A 25,121-nucleotide genomic window follows, 5' to 3' on the forward strand; every position below is an offset into this window, starting at 1 on the left:
TTGAATCAAACTAGAAAACTTCTGCCAGCAAAGGAAACAATCAACAGAGTGAAAAGTCAGCCTGCTGAATGGGAGAAAATATTTGCAAACTATACATCTGACATGGGATTAATATCGAGAATATACAAGGAACTCAAAGAACTTCGCAATAACAAAACAAATAATCCAATTAAAGAAATGGGCAAAGGAGCTGAACAGACATTTTTCAAAGGAAGATATGCAAATGGCCAACAGGTACATGAAAAAAATGCTCAATTGCTCAAGATCGCTAATCATCAGGGAAATACAAATCACAATCACATTGAGATATTTCACCCCAGTCAGACTGGCTATTATCAAAAGACAGAGAATAACAAATGCTGGTAAAATTGTAGAGAAAAGGGAACTCTTCTACACTGTTGGTGGGGCTGTAAATTAGTACAGCTATTATGGAAAACAGGATGGAGGTTTCTCAAACAACTACAGACAGAACTACCAAATGACAGCAATCCCACTTCCGGGTATATACCCAAAGGAATAGAAATCATGGTGTCGAAGGGATACCTGCACTCCCATGTTCATCACAGCTCTATTTATAATAGCCAAGATGTGGAAAAAAACATAAATGTCCATTGGCAGATGACTGGATATTTTAGTCTGTTTGTGTTGCTTATAACAGAATACCTGAAACTGGGTGATTTATAAAGAAGAGAAGTTTATTTGGCTTCCGACTCCGGGTCAGCTGCATCTGGCACGGGCTTAGGGCTGTTCCTACTCCTGGCAGAAAGTGTCAGGCAGCCAGAGGGTACAAGCAGATCACATGGCGAGAGGAAGCAAGAGGTGCCACGATCTGTTAAACAATCAGCTCTCAAAGGAACTTATAGAGCAAGAACTCACTTATTACTCTCCCCTCCCCCAGGGAGAGCATTAATCCATTCATAAGTGATCCACCCCCACGACTCAATGAGTTTCCAACACTGCCACATTGGGAATCAAATTTCCACATGAGTTTTGGAGGGGACAACACATCCAAACTCCATCACTGGATAAGGAAAATGTGGCACATATACACAACTGAATACTACTCAGCCATAAAAAGAATGAAATTCTGTCATTCACAACAACATGGATTAACTTAGAGAAAATTATGTTAAGTGAAATATGCCAGACACAGAAAGAGAAATACCACGTCTTTTACTCATAAGTGGGAGCTAAGAAACAAAGAACAAGAGAAAGACCGTAAATTGAACTTTGAGAAGGAGTTACTAGAAGTGGGAAAGGGGAAGGGAGAGAGGAGATAGGGAGTGACTGGGTAAGGGACACAAAAAGTAATTACTATTTGTAATGGTGAAAATGCTAATAATGTTGATTCGATCATCACACAGTATACACAAATACTGACAGTCAACTCTGTACCCCATCACTATGTATAAATAAAAAAATAAAGTGTGTATAAAAATAAATGAAGGAGGAGTTTGAAATCATGTATTAAACTGCATTTCCAGTCTTTTTGTGAGAGGTTTCCAAACTGCACAGTAAAGAGTGAGGGTGGAAGCAGTGGGTACTACTTTTCATTTCTCTATATTTTTGTGAATCAGTTAAAACACTATTAGCAGTAAAGCTTTGAAGGGTACTGCATCAGTCAGCTACACTCTTTGTCCAACTGTAAAGAAGGGTGTAATGGAAAAGGTTGGTGAGGCAGTAAGTCTTCAGATCCATTAGAGGTTAATGACTTTTAGGTCTGTCAAGTTTTATAAGTGACTTGTTTATCATATAAACAAAAAGTTACATTTCCTATTTGGAATTGGATGTTAACAAAAGTCCTATACTCATTTTGTTTTATTGTGTTATGTTGTGATCCTTTGCCAAAGTCTATAGTAACCCTAATATTTTCAGGATGTTAGTGGACTTTATAAAGTGGTTTTACTTTTAGATTATCACATTAGAAAATTATACCATTTCTTTTCCTGACTTGAGGGAAAGACTTTCTGATACTTGCTGATAAAGTTAATTTTCTTTTCTTTCTAGGTATTCAGTTAAAGTTGCATTACCACATCCTGTTACAATACAGGTACGCACATCCAGACCAGATGCATTCATCAAACTGCAGGTCCTAGAAAATGAAGAAATCATGGTGAGCTCCATTGGAAAAGGCCAAGCTCTAATCCCAGTATTTAACTTCTTGGGGAATGAAAAAGCTTTGAGCTCCCAGTGTAAGTGTGTCTTTTTGAATTGGGTATTTGGATTCATAAATAGATGCTTATGTTTTTGTGACATTTTAAATATGTTTTCTTTAAGGGAAAATGACAAGTAACCACTTAAATCAGTTAAACTTGATATTATACTAAAATATTAAAAGATACTATTGCATTTGTGTGTCATATTAGGGCCTGAAAATGGATAGATTTGTTATCATTGCCTTTACAAACTTTTCACCCTGGAAAAAAATTTATTTTCTTATTACATGAGTCTTCTTAATAAGAAGTTGAATTTCTGTTATTTTGAAAGAATTTTTTACTTTTCTTTTATTCCCACTTTATTACTATTAGAAAATATTCTACTTATTAAAATGAACAGAAACTTTAAGGTTGTTACTCAATGTAATATTCTCAATGAGTTACTAAATAAAATAGATTATTTCTGAAATAATGGTTAACAGTGATACTCTGAGGTATATTATTTATTTGTTTATTTCAGTAACTTGATTCTTTCTATAAAAATAACACATGACCAATGCAGAAAATTTGAAAAAATGGAAAATTATAAACAAGGGAACAAGAAATCCTTTATAATCATGCTACCCAGAAAAAAAAATACTGTTACTATTTTAGCTTTTGTGCCTTCATTCTCCATTTCTGCATTTACATTTTAAACAAAAGTGGGATCTTAGCTATTTTTCCAATTTATATTTCTTCTTAAAACTTTACCTTTTTTTTTCTTTGTGACATTGATTGGACTCTCCAAATGAATACTAAATAAAAGAGATAATGCTGTATTTCCTTTTCTTAAATAGGAAGGCTTATAGCATTTACTATTAGGTATTATGTTTGTTGTTGGCTTCTAATAATTGGCCTTTATGAAATTTGAGAAAGTTCTTTCTATTGATGGCTAAGAATTTTAAGATAGAATGGGTATAAAAACTTATCAATTTTTTGTTGTTGTTTATAGAAACCATCAAAGTTTTTATCAGACTTGTTACATGTGTGTGTGCATGCAGTTTTAATTTTGCTGCACATTGAAAAATTGCCCTCCATTGAGTTTGTATAAATTTATCCTCTTTTATCCATACTCCCCTGATTGACAGACTAAGCTGTATTTCTTGACTTCTGTCAATCTGAATGCTAAAAATATTAATCTATATTTCACTTATCTTTAGCGAGGTTCAAGCATGTTTTTATATGTCTTACATTTCCTCCTTTTTGTTTTTTTCTTTGTAAACTTTTTTGTGTGCTATGTGTATTTCTGAGTTCCTTTGAGCTCAGATACTCTGCTCTGGCACCCTACCTCCAAATTTAATTTGTCTCAGGAGCTCCAAACTCGAATCTCTGTTTCCTGAATCTGGCAGCACTGCTCTTCACTGTTTGGACTGTACTTCCCTGTGCCACAGGCAGAACTCTGGGAAAATGCAGAGAATACCTTGTATGCTTGCCTTCTCTCGAGGATTACAATCCTGGGCTGTATATTTCCAAATGACTTAAAACAGTTGCTTTATACATTTTGCCCAATTGTATCATTTTTCATGGTTAAAAAATATGTCCAAATTGGATCGTTATTCTGTCATAGCTGGCACTGGAATTTCCCTGTGGCATTTACTTATATTCCTTCAATACATGTTTGATGAATTAATTAATAACATTTAATACATTTCCATTTTTATCTCTTCCAATGGCACTTATATGCCAATTACAAAATAATAGATTTAGAGATTAAAATTTTAACTGAAAGTCTTTTATAAGTGTGATAACATACATACACAGTGTTAAACACTAAGAAAGTGAGAGTGTGTGGTGTTAGCTTAGTGTCATTTCAGTGGCACAAAATGAATGATAAATTGTTGAATTATTGTATATTCTTCTAACAATGAGTGGTTGCTCAGAATGTGCATTGCTTTATTTAGGTCAAATACTATTATAGTAGGTATCTTTAACACCAGAATATTTCCAAGAAGACAGTGATGCTGGGTTTTATCTCATTAAAACAAAAGGTATTGACCTATTTTTTGAGTGCTTTATAAAGAATTCTAAATAATTTAGTCAATAATAACTATGCATATCACATATTTTAATTTAATGTTTCTCTTACTCAGCTAGCAAGCAAGTTCTATCTCATGCTGCATCTAAGAAAGAGCAAGAAGTGTATAGTAAGAAGAAATTTACCCAGGGAAGTCAGAAATCCAATAGAGGTAAACCTGGAAGTTCAGTACAAGACACTGGTCTATCTCTTTTGGAGGAGGAAACTGTCAGTGTGCCTACTACTATAGAAGAAAGTTCTAGCATGCCACAGCAGGTATATTTACATTAAAAAAGAATTATTTAATTGAATTGCTCCTAAAAAATCTAGCATAGAATAAAACAATTCTCTTCCTAAAAGTTGTCAATGTATAATGCTTTCTATATGCAGTGCCACCAGTGTATAACCAGAATTGAATAAGACTTTACTGAATAGTCTCACTGTGCCAGGTCTTTAAATACATGGTAAATTTAATCTGTACACTAACCCTATAATGTAGATGTAATTATCATATAAGTTAGTCATAAGTGTTACAAGAGTTTAATCAACTTTGAAGGTCACATAATAAAGGTCACATATTAATTAAAAAAAACTGGTTCATATGTTCTTAAAGCTAAAGGGAAAAAGGACAATGCATATATTATAAAGCACCAGAAGAAAACATGAACTAACCATTGGCAACCCCCCCAAAAAAGAAGAAAAAAATGTAAAAGAAATTCAAAAGAAAGTAAGGTACCAAAAATACCAAAAATAAGTCCTAATATGATAGCATTATAATAAACCCAAACAGGTTAAATGAACCAATTATAAATTTAAAAATTTAAAGTTATATAAAAAATAAGATACACCTGTAAATAATCCAAAAGTGATACTTTTAAACAAAATGCCATGGGAAGTTTAATAATAAAAAGATAGAAAAACATATCTGGCAAATAAGAACCAAGAGGGAACTAAGATGATGATTTCAATATTTCAATATGTGGAGTTCATAAAGGTTATTATATAAAAATAAAAGGAAGAATAAATCAAGTAGATATGACCATAACTAACATATCCATACCTAACTACTATGCAGACTCAATAAACAAAGAGGAAAAACTATTAGAACTACAGAAAAAAAGATAAGACAACAATTAATAATTGAAGATTTTAACACATGCCTCTCAGAAACTGATCGATCAAACTGGAAAACAAAATAAATGGGTAAAATTGTGAGTATTTGAAAATGTTAAGTATAAGCTTCATCCTTTAGATATCTATACAGAACACTTCACCTAATAAACAGAGAATATACTTTTTCTTAGCACCCGTGAGATGTTTTTAAAAATATAGAACATGAGTGATAGGCAATAAGTGGAAGTCTCAATAAAATCCAAACTATCTACATGATATAGATATGTTGTCTGAACATAATGCAATGAAAAAAAATTATTAATTAACATATAGTTTAAAATCCCATAATTTTAAAAACACAATAAAATATACTAAAAAACTTTTAGTTAAAAAGAACATCTAAAAAGGAATTCTGAAATACATAGGATTCAAAAATGATAAAAAAAATCTACAGATCAAACTTTGTAAGCAATATCTAAAGTAGCATTTAGTGGAATATTGACTCTTAGATTAATTCATTAGGAAGCATGAATGATTAAAAACAAATGAGCTAAGGTATTGAAACCAAAAGTTAAAAAGCAAGAGAGTAACTCAAACAAAAAATAAATAAATAGAAGGATTTTACTTAAGATGAGAGCAGAAATCAATAAAATGGAGAAAAAATAAAGATTAGAAAACGGTGTCACTTTTTTAAAAAGATTAATAAAGTAGGCATGCATCTAATAAGACCATTAAGAAAAAAGAGAGAAGATATAAATTAACCAAATACAGAACAGAAAAATAGTGTGGCAGTATAAGTACATACAACAGATTTAGAAAAAATTAAGAGCACCATAAAAAATTTTATGCTAGCAAATTTAGAACCTGGGGATGAAAATAAACATAAGTTCCTGAAGGAGATGGGGGAGAAGAGAAATTAAAAGCTTATTCACAAGAAAATAGAAAATGTCAATAAAACAATAAAGAATAATAAATCAGTCTTTCCTTTCCAAAATGCTATAGGCCCAGCTGGCTTTATAGAAAAGGTCTAACAGCCTTCCAGGAAATAAACTGTTCTAAAAACAACAACAACAACAACAACAAAAATACAAATATTCCAATTTTTTAAGGAGATTAAGTAATCTTCAACCTAAAATCAGATAGTAGTAACATAAGAAAAATGAATGCATTTCATTTAAAAATATGGATGAAGTTTTGTTTTTATTTTTGGTTTCTTTCCCCTGGCAAGATGGTTGCCTGGAGTTGCTAGCCCTTGCCTCTAATGTAAAGAAAGCCCAAAGCAACAAGTCAACAAGTAGATAGTTGCCTATAGAGTAGAATGTCTAGGAGAAAACAACACAACAGAATCCAGAAAAACAGTAAGGGGAACCCCCACCACCCCTCAAGGTCTGGAAACTCGAAATAGTAACACAGAAAGACAGCAGAAGCATCTGACCAAGATGGTGCAAAGACTGGAGAGATCCTGCACTGTTGGGACAAGGTAGGCAGGGAAGGAGGCCTGTGTCTGGTGGTCCCTCTGCAAACACCTGCAAATCAGACAGCAAAGTAACCTGTACAGCCCTTGGGGATAGTGAGCCCAGCATGTGAACTTCTAAGAACCCACATTACTGCATTTTTCCATAGGGGAAGTGCAAGCTGAGTCCCCCCACCCCCCTCAGTCCCAGTCTGCCACTGCCATTTTGGGATAGAAGCCAGGGGATCTTCAGGTCCTGCTGATCTAGCAAGCCCACTCACTCCAGCAGAGGGCATGAAAGGAGCATGCCAGCCACCTGGATCCATGGCTATCTACCCCCTGGAGCTTGGAGCCCTGCCAGACCCAGCATCCCTCCTCTCTGCCCGATCATAGAAAAGAAATTGTGTCAATCACCTGGATCTATGCCCACTTTCCCCAGGAGCTCAGAGTCCTGCCCAACCCAGCAGGCCCACCTGCCCTAACAGGGAGCATGTAGGACTGCATAGGCTACCCAGCTCCATTCCTAAATTCTCTGGGAGCTCAGAGTTCTGCCCAACCCAAAAGGCCCCCCTGCTCCAGTGGAGAGGGTGCAGGAACAAGCCAACACTTACTGCCATGCTCACCTAGAACAAAACCTACCACACCCAACCTATCAATAATGAACACTTCTACAGGTAAGAGTCTCTCCCATCAAAAACTACTCCAAAAATTAGGAGAAGCAACTATACCACCAGATGCCCAGACCTCAACATAAAGATATGAGAAACACACACACACACACACAAAAACCAAAACAAAAGAGGGAAACATGACACCCCTGAAAGAAGACAATAATTCTCCAATACCATACCTCAAATAATAGGAAACTAGTGAAAAGTCTGAGAGGAATCCCAAACAGCAATCTTCAGAAAATTCAACATGATGCAAGAAAAAATAGATAGAAATCACAATAAAGTGAAAAAAAGAAAAACCCCAGCAATAATCTGCGACATGTATGAGAAATTCAACACAGAAATGGAAACCATGAAAAAAACCCAAGCAGAACAGAAGAATTCTTTCAATGAAATAAGAAATACAATCAAGAGATTAAGCAACAAGTTAGAACAAGCAGAAGAAAGAATTTCTGAGCTAGAAGGCAGGCGTTTTGAATTAAGGTAGACCAAAAAAAGAAAAAGATTTTAAAAAATAAAGAAAGCCTACAAGATCAATTGCACAACCTAAGTGTACAAACATCTGTATTATGGGTGTACTAGAAGGAGAAGAGAAAGGAAAAGGCATCAAAAGCCTATTTAATTAAATAATAGCTTAAAACTTCCCAAGTATTGGGAGAGATACGGTCTCCAAGATCTAAGAAGCTCAAAGATTCCCAAACAGATGTAATCCAAAAAAGTTCTCCCCAAGAAACATTAAAGTCAAACTGTCAAAAATCAGACAAATAAAGAATGCTAAAAGCAGCAAGAGAAAAATGTTAAGTTGACCTATAAGGGAATCCCCATCAGACTAACAGCAGACTTCTCAACATAAACCTTATAGGCCAGGAGAGTGTGGCATAACATATTCAAAGTGCTAAGAGAGAAACCTGCAGCCAAGGATACTATACCCAGCAGAACTATCCTTCAGAATCAAAGGAGAAATAGTATCTTTCCCAGACAAACAAAAATTGTGGGCATTCACCACCACAAGGCTGGCCCCACAACAAATCCTCAAGGGAGTTTCTATATCTGGAATCAAAAGAGTGATAACTATCATCATGAATACATGCAAAAGAATAAAAAACCATTAGTAGAGCAGGTACCTGAAAGAGAAAGAGAAAGAAAATGTATCTTATGACTGCAAAAAAACACTAAACAGCAAAGACAAACAATAAAAGGGAAAGAAAGGAACAAATGAAGTATAAAACAACCATAGAGAAATTAATAAAATGGCAGAAATAAGGCAATATTTTTCAATAACAACCCTGAATATAAATGGATTAAATTCCTCACTTAAAAGACATAGACTGAGTGAATGGATTAAAAAACTAAACCCAACTCTATGCTACCTGCAAGATACCCACTTTACCAATAAAGACACACATGGGCTACTAGTGAAGGGATGGAAAAAGATATTCCACACAAATGGAAACCAAAACAAGCAGGAGTTACCATACTTAGACAAAATAAACTTTAAACCATGAACTATAAAAAAATACACAAAGATGGACATTATGTAATGAAAAAAGGATCAACATAGTAGTATAACAATCATAAATATATGTATTTATATACATATATATAAAGCAAGTGTCAATGGAGCTAAACAGAGAGGCAGACCACAATACAATAATAGTTGGGGACTTTAAATGCCTCTCTAACATTCAGCAGATCATCTAGACAAAAAATTAGCAGAGAAATATTGGATCTAATCAAGGATATCAGCCTGTATTTTTCTTTTTTTGTTGTTTCTTTGGTTTTGGTATCAGGGTGATGCTGGCTTCATAGAATGAGTTTTGGAGAATGGTTTCTGTTTCAATTTTTTAGCATAGTTTGGAAAGAACTGGTATTAATTCCTCTTTAAACATTTGGTAGAATTCATCAGTGAAGCCATCTAGTCCTGGACTTTTCCTTTTTGGAAGATTTCTGATTATTGCTTCAATCTCGTTGCTTGTTATTTGTTAAGTTTTTCTATGTCTTCTTGGTTCAATCTTGGTAGTTTGTATGTGTCAAGAAATTTACCCATTTCATCCAGATTTTCAAATTTGTTGGTGTATAGTTGTTCATAGTAATTTCTAATGAATCTTTGTATTTCTGCAGTATCAGTTGTGATATCCCCTTTTTCATTTCTGATTTTTGTTATTTGGGTCTTTTCTCTTCTTTTATTAGTTAGTCTGGCTGGCGGTTTGTCTGTTTTGTTTATTTTCTCAAAAAGCCAACTTTTTGTTTCATTGATCTCTTGTATCATATCTTTGGTCTCTATTTCATTTAGTTCTGCTCTGATTTTAATTATTTCTTCCCATCTACTAATTTTTGGATTTCATTGTTCTTGTTTTTCTAGTTCCTTGAGATGTAAAGTTAGATTGTTTCTTTGAAATCTTTCTATTCTCTTGATGTAAGCATTTATTGCAATAAACTTTCCTCTTAGTACTGCTTTTGCAGTATCCCATAGGTTCTGCAACAAAAGAAAAATTATACCAGTGGGAGTATATTAAACTAAGAATCTTCTGCACAGCAAAGGAAACATTAGAGTGAAAAGAGATCCTACAGAATGGGAGAAAATATTTGCAAAAATGTATCTGATAAGAGATTAATATGCAGAATATACAAAGAGCTCAGACAACTTTACAGCAAAATCAAATAATCCAATTAAAAAATGGACAAAGGAGCTGAATAAACATCTCTCAAAGGAAGACATACAAATGGCCAACAAGTATATGAAAAATTCTTAACATCAGTAATCATCAGGGAAATGCAAGTCAAAACCACTCTGAGATATCACCTCACTTCAATCAGACTGGCTGAAAGAGAGTAACAAATGCTGGTGAAGGTGTGGAGAGAGAGGAACCATCCTACACTGTTGGTGGGTCTGTAAATTAGTACAGCCATTATGGAGAACAGTATGGAGGTTCCTTAAACAACTACAGATAGAACTTCTATATGATCCATCAATCCCATTCCTGGGGATATATCCAGTGGATTGGAAAACATCAGGTCAAAGGTATACCTGCACTTCCATGTTTACTGCAGCTCTATGTACAATAACTAGGTGATGGAACCAACCTAAATGTCCATCAATGGATGACTAGATAAAGAAATTGTGGCATATATACCCAGTGAAATACTACTCAGCCATAAAAAAGAATGAAATTCTACCATTTATAACATGGATGAGCCTAGAGAAAATTATCCTAAGTGAAACAACCAAGATACAGAAAGAGAAATACCACATGTTCTCACTCATAACTGGGAGCTGAATCCACAAATAAACAAATGAACAATAGAGAGAGACAGAGAGAAAGAAATAAACAACAACAACAACAACAACAACAAAAAGAAATGTTGGATTTAACTGGCACTTTAGACCAAATGGACTTGACAGACATTTACAGAACATTTTGTCCAGCAACTGCAGAATGTACATTCTTTTTTATTTATTTATTTTTTCTTTTTACTAGCCAGGCAACCTGAACACCTTGTAAGTCAGATTAGTAATCAGAATGTCGTATGATGAGCACAAAATAAGAGCAAATGTAGACAGCTTTAAGGGACAATTTACTATGACACTGGTGGGGCATGGTGGCTCATCTCTGTCCCATCTTCATACACTTCTCTACTGATCAGAGTCTCCCACTGTGACTCTACTTTTCTAAGTCTTTGACCTAACTCTGACCAACCCACCTTGAGACTGGCACATTCTTTCTTTATGTATACTAATATATTTGATCAATTGTTTTAAACCTTTTTTACTCCCAACACACTTAAGGAATAGGACACCCTGTCACCCCTTAGCGATTCCCAATGCGGAAGCTGGAGTAACATGTATCAGAATTTGTAAATGTGTGTCTGTAAACATTTAAAAAGCTCCCTTCATCACCTCAACCCTAAATCTAACACATGCTATCTCCTTCTGTCCTTTGGGAATAAGCCCAAAAGCCGTTCTATCATTTCAAGATTGCTGCTCTGTTAGGCCCTGAATTCATTTATGTATTTTTATTGTAACATAGTTGATTGTATACAATGGAATACTACTCAGTCATATAAAAGAATGAAATTTTGCCATTAGCAGCAACATGGATGAACTTGGGGAAAATTATGTTAAGGGAAATAAATCAGGCACAGAAAGAGAAATATCGCACACTCTCAGTCTTGCATGGGAGCTAAAGAAAAAAAGATAACAAAAGAAAACAAGCAAACAAAACAAACCCAAATAAATAATAAGAAGAATAAGTTGAACTGTTAAAAGGAGAGAGCAAAACTGTTCTTACTAAAGGCAGGAAAGTGGAGTGGGAAGGAGAGGTAGAGAGGCTGGTTAATGGGCACAAAAATACAGTGAGATAGAAAAACTAAGATCCATTGGTCTATAGTGAACCCAAAAATCTACAATCAATAATTATTTATTGCATGTAACTAAACACCTAGAAGAGAGGAGATCAAATGTGCACATCACAAAGAAATGGTTAAGCTTTGCAATGATGAATAGGCTAATTATCCTGAATAGATCAGCACACATTGTATATATGTATTTAAATATAGTTCTGTATTCCATAAATATTTACAATCAATATGTTTCAATAAAAAATTTGAGAGTACAAAAAAATAAAAACATGGATGAAAAATTATAAATAACATAATAGATAAGCAATTTTAGTAATGTATCAAGTGCTCAGACAGCATTCATCTCAGGAATTCAGAAGTGGTTTTCCATTAAAAAGTCTATCAGTATTAGTCACCTCAGTAATAGACTAGATGAGAAACATTGCATATCACTGAAACATTTGATGAAGTTCATCACATGTATATTTATGGATTCTTTAAAAAGTGCTCTAACAAACTAGGCATAGAAGAGAACTTCTCAACTGTAAATGTTACATGCTAAAAATTATAACCTTAATGGAGAAATTTTATATACAAAAACATTACATTAATGTAGAAAATTAAGGTATATTCCTTAATTAAGGTATATATTCCTACTAAAAGGGAATAAGAAAAGAATGCCTACTAGTATTTAATGAAATTGAAACCTTATCACAGTGGACATTCTTTTCTTATTCCTACCATCTCTTGAAGTAAGTGTTCTTATTGTCTCTATTTAATAGTCAGGGAACCTGGAACACAGAAAACTTAAGTGATTTGCTCAAGACCAAACAGCTGATGTGTTCTAAAGCAGGATTTAAAGCTAGATAGCTCCAGCTCATGAGGCATACCCGTAATCACCACGCATTGCTGCTTCTGTAACTAACAGAAATCAGTAGACTTCCTCTACACCAACACTATACATTGGACAATAGAATACGGTGCCTTTCATTAATAGCAACAAAATTTTAGAATACCCAGGAATTAACTCAACCAAAATGCACAAGTTTTCTACAGAGAAAAACTTAACACTATTATAGGACATAGAAGGTGATCCAATTAACTGGAGAATATAGATGACTTGAATAAACAAAGAAGCATTTCATGCTTTTCAGCGAGATGACATAACAGTATAAAGACATTAGTTATCCCCAATTAATCTTTAAATTCAATGCAATCCCAATAAAAATTACTACTGTATTTCTCAAAAATTTTCTAAACTCATTTTAAAATTAATAGGAATGAATAACAATTCACAAATAGCTAAGTTAACTTTGAAAAATAAGAGCAAATATACGGAACGTCCCTACCCAAATACTAAGACATACTAAAAAGTCATAGCAGTAAAAATAGCATTAATTAGTGCAAGAAGAGTTAAATGGAGCAATGGAAAAAAGTATATTAGAAATAGATTCATGTTTATACAGAAATTTAGTATAGAATAGAGACATCATGAATCAATGGACAAAAGGTGGCCTATTGAGTAGATGGTGCTGAGCATATTATGGAGAGAAATAAACCTGGACCACTAGACAACGCCATAAATAAAGTGGATTTCAGATGTACAGGAGATTTCATTGTGATATTCTAGTCCATAAATGTAATGAGACGATTTTTTTGTGCCCTGGGCACAAAGAAGAGAAAACTCTAAAGGCCAGCAGCTTTGAAAAATACTCAAATTCTTCAGTAATTTGAGAAATTCAAAATATGATAGTAGTGAGATTTCACTTTATATCCATTGCACTGGCAAAAAAATCAGAAAGTTGGGTAATGGGACGTATTTGAGGGGGTGGATGTGATAATAATAAAGTTTTATAAATTATAGTGTTATAAAATTTTAGAGAACCTGGGGCATTATATAATTAAATTATGATCATATAATTCAGAAAATTATACATTTATTATGTGCCAAGCATAAAAAATTATATTAAGCACATACTGTATTTGTTCTTATTGTTTCTTCTTAAACACTGTATTTTATTTCACAGAGTTACAAGTATATTATACAGTGTTTGGTGTTGTATGACAGCTGGCCTCTCACTGAAAATCAGCTGTCATTTGTTCAAGCACTAAAAGAGTTAGAGAAAAATGATACCAAAGGTATGTCACCTTAAATGTTTATACACACACTTTGCATTTTATACAAATATTTAATAGTAAATTGATGGTGTAATTATTAGAACATTATTGTTTATAATTTATAATCTATATTCTGTGGCATTCCCTATTGTGTTGAGTATATGTTCCAACATTTTTACTGCCTGGTTTATGAAAAACAAAAATATATAATTATTTAGGTCTAATTCAAGCACATTTTGTCTAGTTAGTAAAAATTACTTTTTGACATTTCATGCAATGTACAGAAAACTTTTCTATTTATAAAATTATATCTGCCAATAGTTGTTGAGAAAGTGTAACCCTAAAATTAATCTCTTAAAATATTTAACAAATCCTTCAATTCCAAAAGGGGAATCTCCTAGTGAAAGAGGACTCTGGTTTATTTTTTTCAAAATATAAACTATTCTCAATATTTCTGAGCAGGAAATGATAGCTTGACATTCTTGAAAAAGAGAATAAAAGAGAAATCCCAAACAGTTTCTACCACTAAGCTTTATATCACATTATGCAATATGACAATTGAATCTGAAGGAATGTGTATTTTCTATTTATGTTCTTTTAAAATTTAAGCCAGATGATCTAATCATAAAAATAATATATGCACATTATTTTAATAAATAAAACCACATAATACAAAAGAGGGTAACATAAGAAGTAAAAGCCTCCATTCCTTTCCTGAACCCCATAACCTTAATCTGAATACTCCATGGCAGCCACCATCAAAGCCTGCTTTGTTCTCTTCTGGAAATTTTAATGCATATATATCATACGTATGATAAGGTACTAATTCTTAGTTCTTATCCTCTAACAAAGAGTATATTTTACTTATTTATTGTTAATACTCCCCTATTAGACTGCAAGCCCCTGCAAGGCAGAGAGTTTGGTCCATTCTTAATTATCTCTAATTAGACACTGTACACACAGTAAGCCCTGCATAATGCTGTCTGAATGAATGAGTGAAAGGATACGTGTAAGCTACTCTTATTATTGCTGCAGTTGTTTACCAATTGTCAAACACTCTGCTCAGGTGTTTGCTTGCTTGTATTATCTCCATAGACCTGATCAGGAAAAAGTTAATAGAGGTTTGTTTATACAGAAGTTAAGAGGAAACTATTATTCCTTTATTGGGAAAAACAGATTCTAGTGAGGGTCATAAAATTCAAAGAAAAATTATAAAAATAAAAGACACTGAGTCCCCATTTCCATTGGAATGTATTGAATGTGCTTTCCTAGCAACACATCGCACTGTATGGACATCCTTCCCTTTGTATCTCCTTCCCTGGAGATACAAATATGAGGCTGAGGACACAGCCCCATCCCAACGACCTCTGCTGGTCCCCTCTCGCTGGGCTGGGGCTGTGTCCTCAGCCTCATCTTTGTATCTTCAGGACCAGATAGAAGATTAAGCAAATGTGTTTTGAATGAATGCATGCACGTGCTATGCCAGCGACAGTAGCTGTGTGTAAGTCCTAATGGCTTCTTGGCCCACTGTGTTGACAGGATTCTGAGTCTGTGCTCGGGCTCAGCGTAAATGCGTTACAATGTTTAATCAGAGTCTAGCACAGACAAGAGAACAGGAAGTGGCAGCACATGAGCCACATAGTCGCCATTTCTTTGCTATTTACATGTGTTATGTGTATAACCCCAGGAGTATGTGCTCGGGTGCTCAAACTTTTTTTGAACAAGTGGACTTGCTACTGCTTAATAGTGATATAAAGACCATTTCACACATTCCCTAGGTAAAGTCACGGAATATAAATTTTGCTAAAACGTCTCTTCATTCTACCTCAACCTCCCCTCCCACAGCCAATGCCCCCACCACACAACACTACTGAGAATGTCTGAAATGCAGAGTAGAAAACACTTTGATCTAGTGTTCTTGTCTGCTTGAAGAGAATACAATTATTGCATGAATAAATGTCATGTGGATGCTGCAAACTGCTTGCAGGCCACTTCCCAAGCTGCATATGGTCACTGATTCTCTCACTGTGGCTGCACAGGTGGCTGGCTTTGGCTCCCACTGCCCTTGCAGCTGCTCTTTGAGCCAGTACTTGGAGCTCTATCCCCTTCACTGGGTCCTGGGATATAAAGGCTTCCTGAATCCACATAACTCTCCTTAACTCTGGCTTGTGGATGATCTATGGCTGTGCATTTGAGCCCTTTGTTTTGGAATTGACCACCCACACCCACAAAGTTCTAATGAAAAATAAATGAGAAAAATCTGATAAACTTATTTATTTATTCCTCTTTGCATGTTACTGTGTTCTCTTTTCTCTCTCTATTCTTTTTTTGTCAGGCTACTACTTTTGGTCTCCCTTAAATTAGCCATTACTCCATCTCCACCTTCCCTGTGGTCCAAATCAAAATCTCTTAGAGCATACTGTGAAAAAAAAAAAAAAAATCTAGATCTCTTATTTCTATATAAATCAATGGAAACCTGCTTGAAATAATGAATGGTACAAATCATGTAGTAGTTGTGTCCCCCTCTTGCAAAAAAGTAGATACACAGTATGTGCTTAATAGCAATGGAATTAAATATTTTATGATAAATATCTGTGTGCAAATAAAATATTCACAATTATAATAATAAATCAAATAGAGAAACAGCACAGTTTTGGTTTTGCTTGTGTGTTCAGCAAAGCTATTCTCTTTTCTTTTTTGTTTTTCAAGGACAATTCACAGAACAAAATTTTACATTACATTTCTAGGGAGTAGGAATTTTGTAGATCAGAGAGTAAGGGTCAAACCCTAGTTTTTTGACAATGTGGGCTCTTTCATGGGGTGTCTGTAGTTTTTTATACTTCTGATTTCTATATTATAATATTCCGTTATGCCTGTCACAGTAAGTTCAAAATAGTCATGTTACTGGTGTTTAGAGCAATTATAAATATGAAGCCAGGTCCATATGATGGGTAATAAATAATTTCAGCATAAATCATAAAAACTACAGAACAACCTAACTAAATTCAATTGAAGATCTTGTTCACAAAGAAAATCTGTTTCTGAATAATGTTCAAATGAGATTTACAAGAACATGCAATGATTAAGGAGGAAATATTTTTGAAAATATTTTGAACTTTTCAGGGAAAAATAGTTAGCATCATATAGTACAGTGCTATTGGAATAGCAGATGGAGTTGCTTTCTTCCCATCTCTCTAAAGTAAACTTCCAATATCTAAAAAGGTGCAAGAGATAATGCCTCAAAATACCCTTAAATTTAGTTAAATATGTACACATGTACTTAAATATCTGTGTACTTTTTTTTTTTAGTGATTAGAAATATGATTCCAGGACATATAATTTGAATGCATTATGGAAAATTATGTAAACTTATGATATTTAGAAAAATAAGAAATGAGACTTTGAAATGTGGTGGGGGAGGCATTTGTACAATGAAGTCTTGAAGAATACCAAGCATGGAAAATAAAGCCTAGCCTTGGAAGTATAGGTGTTAAGAAGGAGAATGTGTCTCAGAAGATGCCGTGGAGCCTGCCTGGACTCACATGACTCACAGGACTGTGCACTAGGCATCATATATCGTGACAGAGGGGCTGATTCCTATCAGAGAACCATGAGGGACCAAGCAACCAATATGCAAAACTCTGTGCACATGTCTCATTATTCAAGGCAATTGCTCTTCTAGGTCAGGAATAGTGGGGAACAAAGATTCAGAAAGGTTTACTCTCACTTAGTTCACAGAAATTCATGATTGTAAATATTAGGACTTCATAGTCTTAGGCATTGACAACCCTAAATTGCCTCTACTCTTCAAAAAACATTTATGTGTGTAGGAGAAAAAAAGGGATGCACACAGAAAAAAAACGAAGTGATTATTTCTGGGTGTTGGAAGTATAAGTAATTTTGCTTTCTCGTTTATGTTTTTCTATTCCTAAAAACAAATCTAAGTCAAAAATGAAAATGTATAAATCAGAAGTTTTAAGTGAGCATGTACTATTTTAATCAGAAAAAAAAGAACTGTACTTCTATTTTGTAAGCAAAAAAGAAACTCTGCAGAGACGTAGAAGTTTAATTTTTATAATTACTATACTATCGTTTGAGTGCTATTATGTGCCTCTTACTCTACACAGAACTCTTCATGCATTATTCCCAATCCTCACAAAATCTCTGGGAGGTGATTATTACCACCCCAATTTTACAAATGAAGAAATGAGGTTTAGATGTCATAAATAATTTGCCTAAGTTTACACAGCTAGAGAGAAGCAGGGTGAAGATTCTAACCCGAGTCTGACTTACTCTATAGCCCAGAATCTTCCCACTATATCATGTAAGCACTTTAGAGACTTTGTAACTAGTATTATTGCCTTAGTAGGAATGGTAGTACTGGTAGTATCTGCTATGTCAGATACTTTCTTTTTTTTTTAAATTTTTTAATTTATTTTTTATTTATTTATTTAGTTATTTATTTATTTAAATTTTATTTTGTCAATATACATTGTGGCTGATTATTGCTCCCCATCACCAAAACCTCCCTCCCTTCTGCCTCCCCCCCCCCCAACAATGTCCTTTCTGTTTGCTTGTCGTATCAACTTCAAGTAATTGTGGTTGTTATATCTTCTTCCCCCCCCCCCCCGGTTGTGTGTGTGTGTGTGTGTGTGTGTGTGTGTGTGTGTGTGTGTGAATTTATATATTAATACTTTCTAATGGCTTTACATATACTGACCTAATTAGTCCTCACAATAAACCTACTAGGTAGGTGCTATTATTCTTTTACAGATGAGGGAATTGAGGCACAGACAGTTTAAGTAACTTGCCCTTGGTAACACAGCTAGTTGCTGGCACATCTAGGATGCTGTATGATGTATTTTAGAAAAATTCAGTTACTAATGTCTTCAAATTATTAATTCATCTTACGTTTAAAATATAAATACTTTGTATCAGATAGAAACTGGTCAAGATTTTTGTTAGTATATTGGTGACCTAATTTAAAATTTTATGTTCATCCTAACGTCAACGGAAATGTTACCTCACTTACTCAAATGCAACACTGAATTTCTATGAGAAATAAACTATATACAGGCAATTTGATTTTTTCAAAAATTCGCATCTTTAGAACCCATGATAGAAGATAAGGCATGAAATATGTTTAACCTAGGATATTTCTGTCATGAATTTTCAGGAAACTTGGCCTCTGATTAACATGAGGCAACAGTGCCACCTTTAGTAAATTTCAATATCTAACTTTTAGTAAAAACTGCTTACTGAGATGAATTTCACTTAAGGAAATAGAAGACGGGAAGATCTTGAGCTGCTAGTACTTAGTGATGTTATCTGCCTTCATATGTAATTAGTAGTGATGTGATTTTAAACTTCATTTGCTAATATGTTACATTTTAATGTTTCTGGCCTGTGCATTTGAAGTTCTAATCCATTTGCAAAGACAAATATAAAATTTTTAATTCTCAAAAATATTTGATTTCAAGTTTCACCCAATTGTATTAGCAGGATTATAATACTATTTCCTTAATTCTAATTAATATTATACTGTTGTTCTTTCTTTGGCACTGTGGATTCATGGTGTATCCAATTCAAGGTTTTGTGGAAACCACACATTACTACATACATATTATATATATCTTTATATATATATTTCTGTTTATATTTAACAAGTGGAATTGTACTTAATAAATGCACACTTTGTCCTAAATAGTATTACAGTTTAGAAATTATGTGAATGATCAAATGCCAACCAGATTTTAGTTCCTGAATATATAAGTCTAAGCACTGAATTTTAATCATAAAAACAAAATTGCCTTTCTGTAATTTTTATAAGTTTTATTGCCCGCTGAAAATTTCTGTCTACTGTAGTCTGGATACAAGTAGGATAATGTAAGAGGAGGCCTAAAGACATAACGTTAAAGGCCTTTTAAGTTAATTTCATCAATAGATACTCCCTGAGTGCTTCCTCTCTGCAAGGAGCATATTCGTTTATTCCAAGGGTCATTTCCTCTAGAGGTCTTCTAACTACATGAATATACAAAGTGGGGTCACATTTTTCACAATTTCTGAATCAGTAGTATGTTTTCCTTGTGCTGTTATATATGCTGCCAACACATACAGATTTCCTGTAAAGCTTAACATATTAAGCAATCTGATAATGATTTATTAGTTCATGTGACTCTAGGTGAAATTAAGAATTTAAATGAAGTATACAAGTATAATGATATTCTAGCCTTTGAAGAACTTGTAATTCATGGGAGAAAAGGTAACCACACATTATGCCATTAAATAATATGAAAATTATTGTATACTATATGTTAATAACATAAAGAGAATGGCACACATATGCCGTGGGCCTGACACTGTAGTATGTGCTTTGTGTATGTAAATTTAAATATTGTATGTTTATTTCAATGCAAGAAAATACACCTGAATGTATGACTCAAACACCTAAGGACTATGGGTAGTAGGAAAAGAGTGCCCCAGAAATAATCCATGGGGCAGCTTGACATTCAATTTCAGCTGACATCTGTTAAGCATCTTAAAAACCCAGGATGTATGATACTGGGTATGGTGTCAGTATCTCTATTATAAAAAGGAGGAAACTTAGGCTCAAAGAATGTAACAAATCTGCCAAAGTTAACTTATCCAGTGGCTGAGCCAGGATTCATCTCCAGTCATTTGATTATTTGACCAAAGAATTTTCCCCAAGACAATACTTCTCAGCAGTTGGGATTATTGACAGGAGGGAAAGTTCCCTCCATGTCCCTTGTCCCTTTGCAGTCTTGCAGGGTGATCTGCCCCCAATCTGAAAGTAGATTATAACTGGGCACCGAGTAATTGATAAGATCTCGGTTCTTTACAATTACTGTTTTACTTTGCTAATGGAACGACTTATAAGACTCCAATTTTGAAGGGAACTGACAGGTCTTTTGAACTCGTATTTGAATGTTGATGCAACTCTTATCAGTTGGGGAACCTTGGTATGTTACATAACCTCTTTGAATATACTCTACTGGGATGCTTTGAGAATTTAAAGAGAAATGAACATAGTAGACTCAATGAATATTATTTGACCCCAGCCACTTGGATATTTAGTTGCTAGAAAAAAATTAATAGAACATAAGGAAAATATACTTCAGTTTGAGGAAAGGCAATTATACTCCCCTAAAAGTAAATCGGTGGCTCTCAAAGTGTTGTCCTTGGACCAACAACCTCAGCACCAACTAGGAACTTGTGAGAAATTAAAATTTGGGGGCCCCACCAGAAACATTAAATCGGCGACTTTAGGGATGGTGCCCAGAAATCTGCCTTATCACAAGCCCTTCAAGTGATTTGGATACAAGCTAAAGTTTGAGAACCACTCTCACGAAGGTACCTTCAGCTTCTTTGAATTTTACGTCATTGGGATTCTTTTCTTCAGCCCATCCCTATACAACACTTGCTTCTTATAAAAGGAATCTGTATAGTTTTCTTAAAGCAGTGTTTCTCAAAGTACGATCCACAGGCCACTCGAGTCAGGATAATTTGAGGTAATTTTTTAAATTGTAGATTCCTAGGCCCCACACCAGACTACAGAGTTGGAATCTCTGAGGGGTGGACCTTGAGATCTGCATTTTATAGGCTCACTGGATAACTCATACATTCACCAAAATTTTGAATTGCTGTGTCACAATAAACCCAACATTACCAGTAACAGAGTTGTTCACACAGTAGTGTTACTGATAACAGTTGTCCAGCAGCACAGGGTGAAGAGAATGAATTCTTCTACCTCAGTGTTTATGAGGTTCTTTTATATATTGCTGGCCACAAAAGGGGCTCTAAAATACAGTTAACCCTGTAATCTATTGGAGTTGAGATTTATGGAATCTGGATTTTACTGGAGCAAGACACTAAGGTGGTAGCTGTGGCCAGTGAGTTTGGTTGAAAGCCAGTCACCTCATATTTTTCTTGGGAAAAAGGGCTGGTATCGCCTCATCTGTGAGAGGCAGGAGAGGCCTGCGGAGACTGCAGAAGGAAGCAGCACGGAAACACATGGGCTCCCATTTCTGTGCAAGTAATGTCCAACCCGAGGGGTTTTGGCTGACCAATGATACCAAAGACCATAGGAGAAAATGGGTCTTCTGTGGCCTCTCCTGCTTTTTATCCTGGAGTTCTAATTAAAGGTGATTTTACTGTATGGCTTCCTCTAAAAATCTTTGCCTTCATTTCTTCTTTCTTCTTTTCTTGATCCTGTTTCTAAGGTTCATCATTTCTAACCTTAGGCCTCATCTTTCCTCTCATTTAGATAAACTTGTTCTCTTTCTGTGGGTTCATTTTTCTCACTTTTCTGCTCACAAGTTAAAGCAGTCCATTTTTGTTTTGTCCTACTCATCACACTCAAGAGTCAAGCTGCTTAGAATGGAATCTCACCTTCCTGCACAGTGCTCTTTGTAATTCCATGCACTGGTGTCTCCAGGAAACAGTGAGAGACCCAGGCTGTGTAAATTCTTCGTTTTCTCAGGACCCTGCCCTGGACAAACAGCATGCACAGGTCCTCAGAAGGTTCAGATAAGAAAACAAATCTAGGAGGACATCTGTGGAAATGGCAGAGTAAAGATTTGAAAAATTATCTCCTTCATAAAAGCAAAGAAAAAACTGGCAAAATTATCACAATCAACTGTTTCAGGTGTCTGGGAATTAACAAAAGCTTATGACAACTGGGAAATGTTTATTCAAGAAAACCAGCTGAATATCTGTAAAAACCAGGAAACTTCACGGTGTTTTAACTTTTCCTAGTCCCATCCCCTAGTTCTCAGCAATAGTCTTGAAAAATGACATCCCATATTACTGGTGCAGGTTGGCAGATATCAGAAGGACTGAAATGGATCTAGATGTCTTTCAAGGCAATATTCTTTAAAACTTATTTGACTTTTCTGGTGATTTCTTGGAAGATCCCATCAGACTTAAAGCTATCACATTGTGACAAACCTTCTCAGAGACTGTGAGACAGCTCAATCAAGATTATCCAGTCTGAGAATATAGAATGAAGAAAAAGAAATATGTCCTCAGAGACTTGCGGGACACCATACACATACCAACATATATTTAACGGGAACTCCAGAGGAGAGGAGAAAGGAAAAGTGGCAGAAAGGCTATGTGAAAAAATTATGTCTTAAAATGTCCCAATTTGATGAAAAACACTAATTGGCACATTCAAGAAGCTAAACCAACTCTAAGTAGGGAAATTCAAAGAGACCCAGAGCTAGATATGTGACATCCAAACTGTCTAAAGATAAAGACAAGGAATCTTGAAAGCAGCAAAAAAGAAGTGGCTCATTACATGCAAGGGATCCTCAATATGATTAACAGAATATTTTTTAATCAAAATCTGTAAAGACCAGAATCCAGTGAGATGACATATTTGAGCACTGTGAGGGCAGGGTATTTGTCAGCTGTGTTCACTGCTATTTCCCCAACTTGGCACCAGGCTTGGCAAAGGGCGTGAGGGCTCTTTAGAACCGGGTACAATCCTCCCCAAACAAGCAACCCTTGTTCTGCTCTGAGGTGTTTTACTGACAGCAAAGACTTGAGCTGGAGGTGGAATGGGCCTGGTACCTACGGGAATTGGGGTTGATGGGGGACTTGAGCCCTGGTCACCCTTAAAGTTCAAGGGTTCCCTGGGGCGCGGGGGTGGCGGCAAACCCAGGTACTCGAGGGAGGCACTGCTACTTCCTAGGCATGGGTGGTGGGGCTGGGCCAAGTCCACGTGTGATGAGTCTCTCTTCCTCCATCTTCTGTCTTCTGTTCCATGACATTGTCTGTCCTGATCCTCATGCACTGGGGTCTGAGTGCTCAGGAACTCAGACTTGGCATCCAGTGTTGGAGATGCTGGACCTTGGGCAAGGACCACAGCCATGTCAAGCCCTCCACAGATGATGATGAATGTTTGAGATTCCTCAGGTCCAGGGATGAATATTCATATTTGATGAATAAATGAAGTAATAATAGTTAAATTATAAATTAATTTAAAATAATTAAACTATAGATAAGTTAAGGAATAAAGAATAAATTAAGATATTCTCAGAAAAACCAAAACTGAAACTATTTGCCAGTAACAAACCTATCCTACAAGAAATACTAGAAGTCCTTCAGGCTGAAAACAAACAAACAAACAAAAAACACTAAGTAGTAACTTGAATCCACATGAAGAAATAAAGTGCACCAGTAAAAGTAACTGCACAGATAAATATGAAAGTTAGTATAAATGTAATTTTTGTTTGTAGCTCTTTGCATCCTTCTATCTGATTTAAAAGACAATAGCATAAAGTAATAATTATAAGTCTGAGTCGATGGGCATAACATGTATAAAGATGAAATTTGTGAAAATAACAGCATAGAGGGAAACATAACTAGTTAAGAGCAAAGATTTTGTATACTTTTAAAATTAAATTGACATTAATCCAAAGTAGGTGGTTATAAATTAATATTATAATTATAACCCCCAGGGCAACTACTAAATAAGTAACTCAAAAATGTATAGCAGACAAACAAAAAACAAGAAAATTAAAATGGTACAGTGTTCAATATTTATTTAACTCAAAAGAAGGCAATAATAGAGAAATAGAACAGAAAAAGATATAAGATATATAGGAAAACAAATAGTAAAAGAGCAGACAAATTCTACCTTTTTAGTAATTATATATAAATTAAATAAACTCTCCAGTTAAAAGGTAGAGAGTAGGGACAACAAAAAATGATCTGCTTTCTATAAGAGACATGCTTTAGTTTCAAAGATACAAATAGTTTGAAAGCAAAAAGATAGCAAAGGCAATGTCATTAAAGTTGTTACTAAAGGAGACCTGAAGTGGCTATACTTCGGACAAAATAGACTTTAAGACAATAAAAAGTTAGTAGAGACAAAAAAAGGGGGGGGGGATATTTTATGATGGTAAAAGGGTCATTCCATCAAGAAATATAACAATCATAAATACCCATGAACCTAACAACATAGTTCAAAATACATGTAGCAGAAACTGACAGAATTGAAAGAAGAAATGGACAATTCAACAATTGGAGACTTTAATTCCCCAATTATAATAATGAATAGGTCAATAAAATGGAAAATCAGTAAGAAAATACAAGACTTGGACAGTGTTGTAAACCAGCTTGGCCTAATAGATATGCACAGAATACTCCATTCAACAACAGCAGAATACATGTTCTTCTCAAGTACACTTGAA

General features: G+C 34.8%; 1 protein-coding gene across 1 annotated transcript in view; it reads left to right on the plus strand.

Annotated features, from left to right (window-relative positions):
* The window catches only part of ADGB (androglobin), a 168,768-nt gene that overhangs the window by 122,280 nt on the left and 21,367 nt on the right, over window positions 1–25,121 (plus strand). Inside the window, exons 27-29 of the mRNA XM_063098032.1 lie at window positions 2,008–2,192; window positions 4,286–4,485; window positions 13,812–13,923. Of these exons, the coding sequence (XP_062954102.1) occupies window positions 2,008–2,192; window positions 4,286–4,485; window positions 13,812–13,923 (497 nt within the window). The remainder of the gene's footprint in view (window positions 1–2,007; window positions 2,193–4,285; window positions 4,486–13,811; window positions 13,924–25,121) is intronic.

Source organism: Cynocephalus volans, chromosome 5 (genome assembly GCF_027409185.1).
Source record: "Cynocephalus volans isolate mCynVol1 chromosome 5, mCynVol1.pri, whole genome shotgun sequence".
Taxonomy (NCBI): domain Eukaryota; kingdom Metazoa; phylum Chordata; class Mammalia; order Dermoptera; family Cynocephalidae; genus Cynocephalus; species Cynocephalus volans.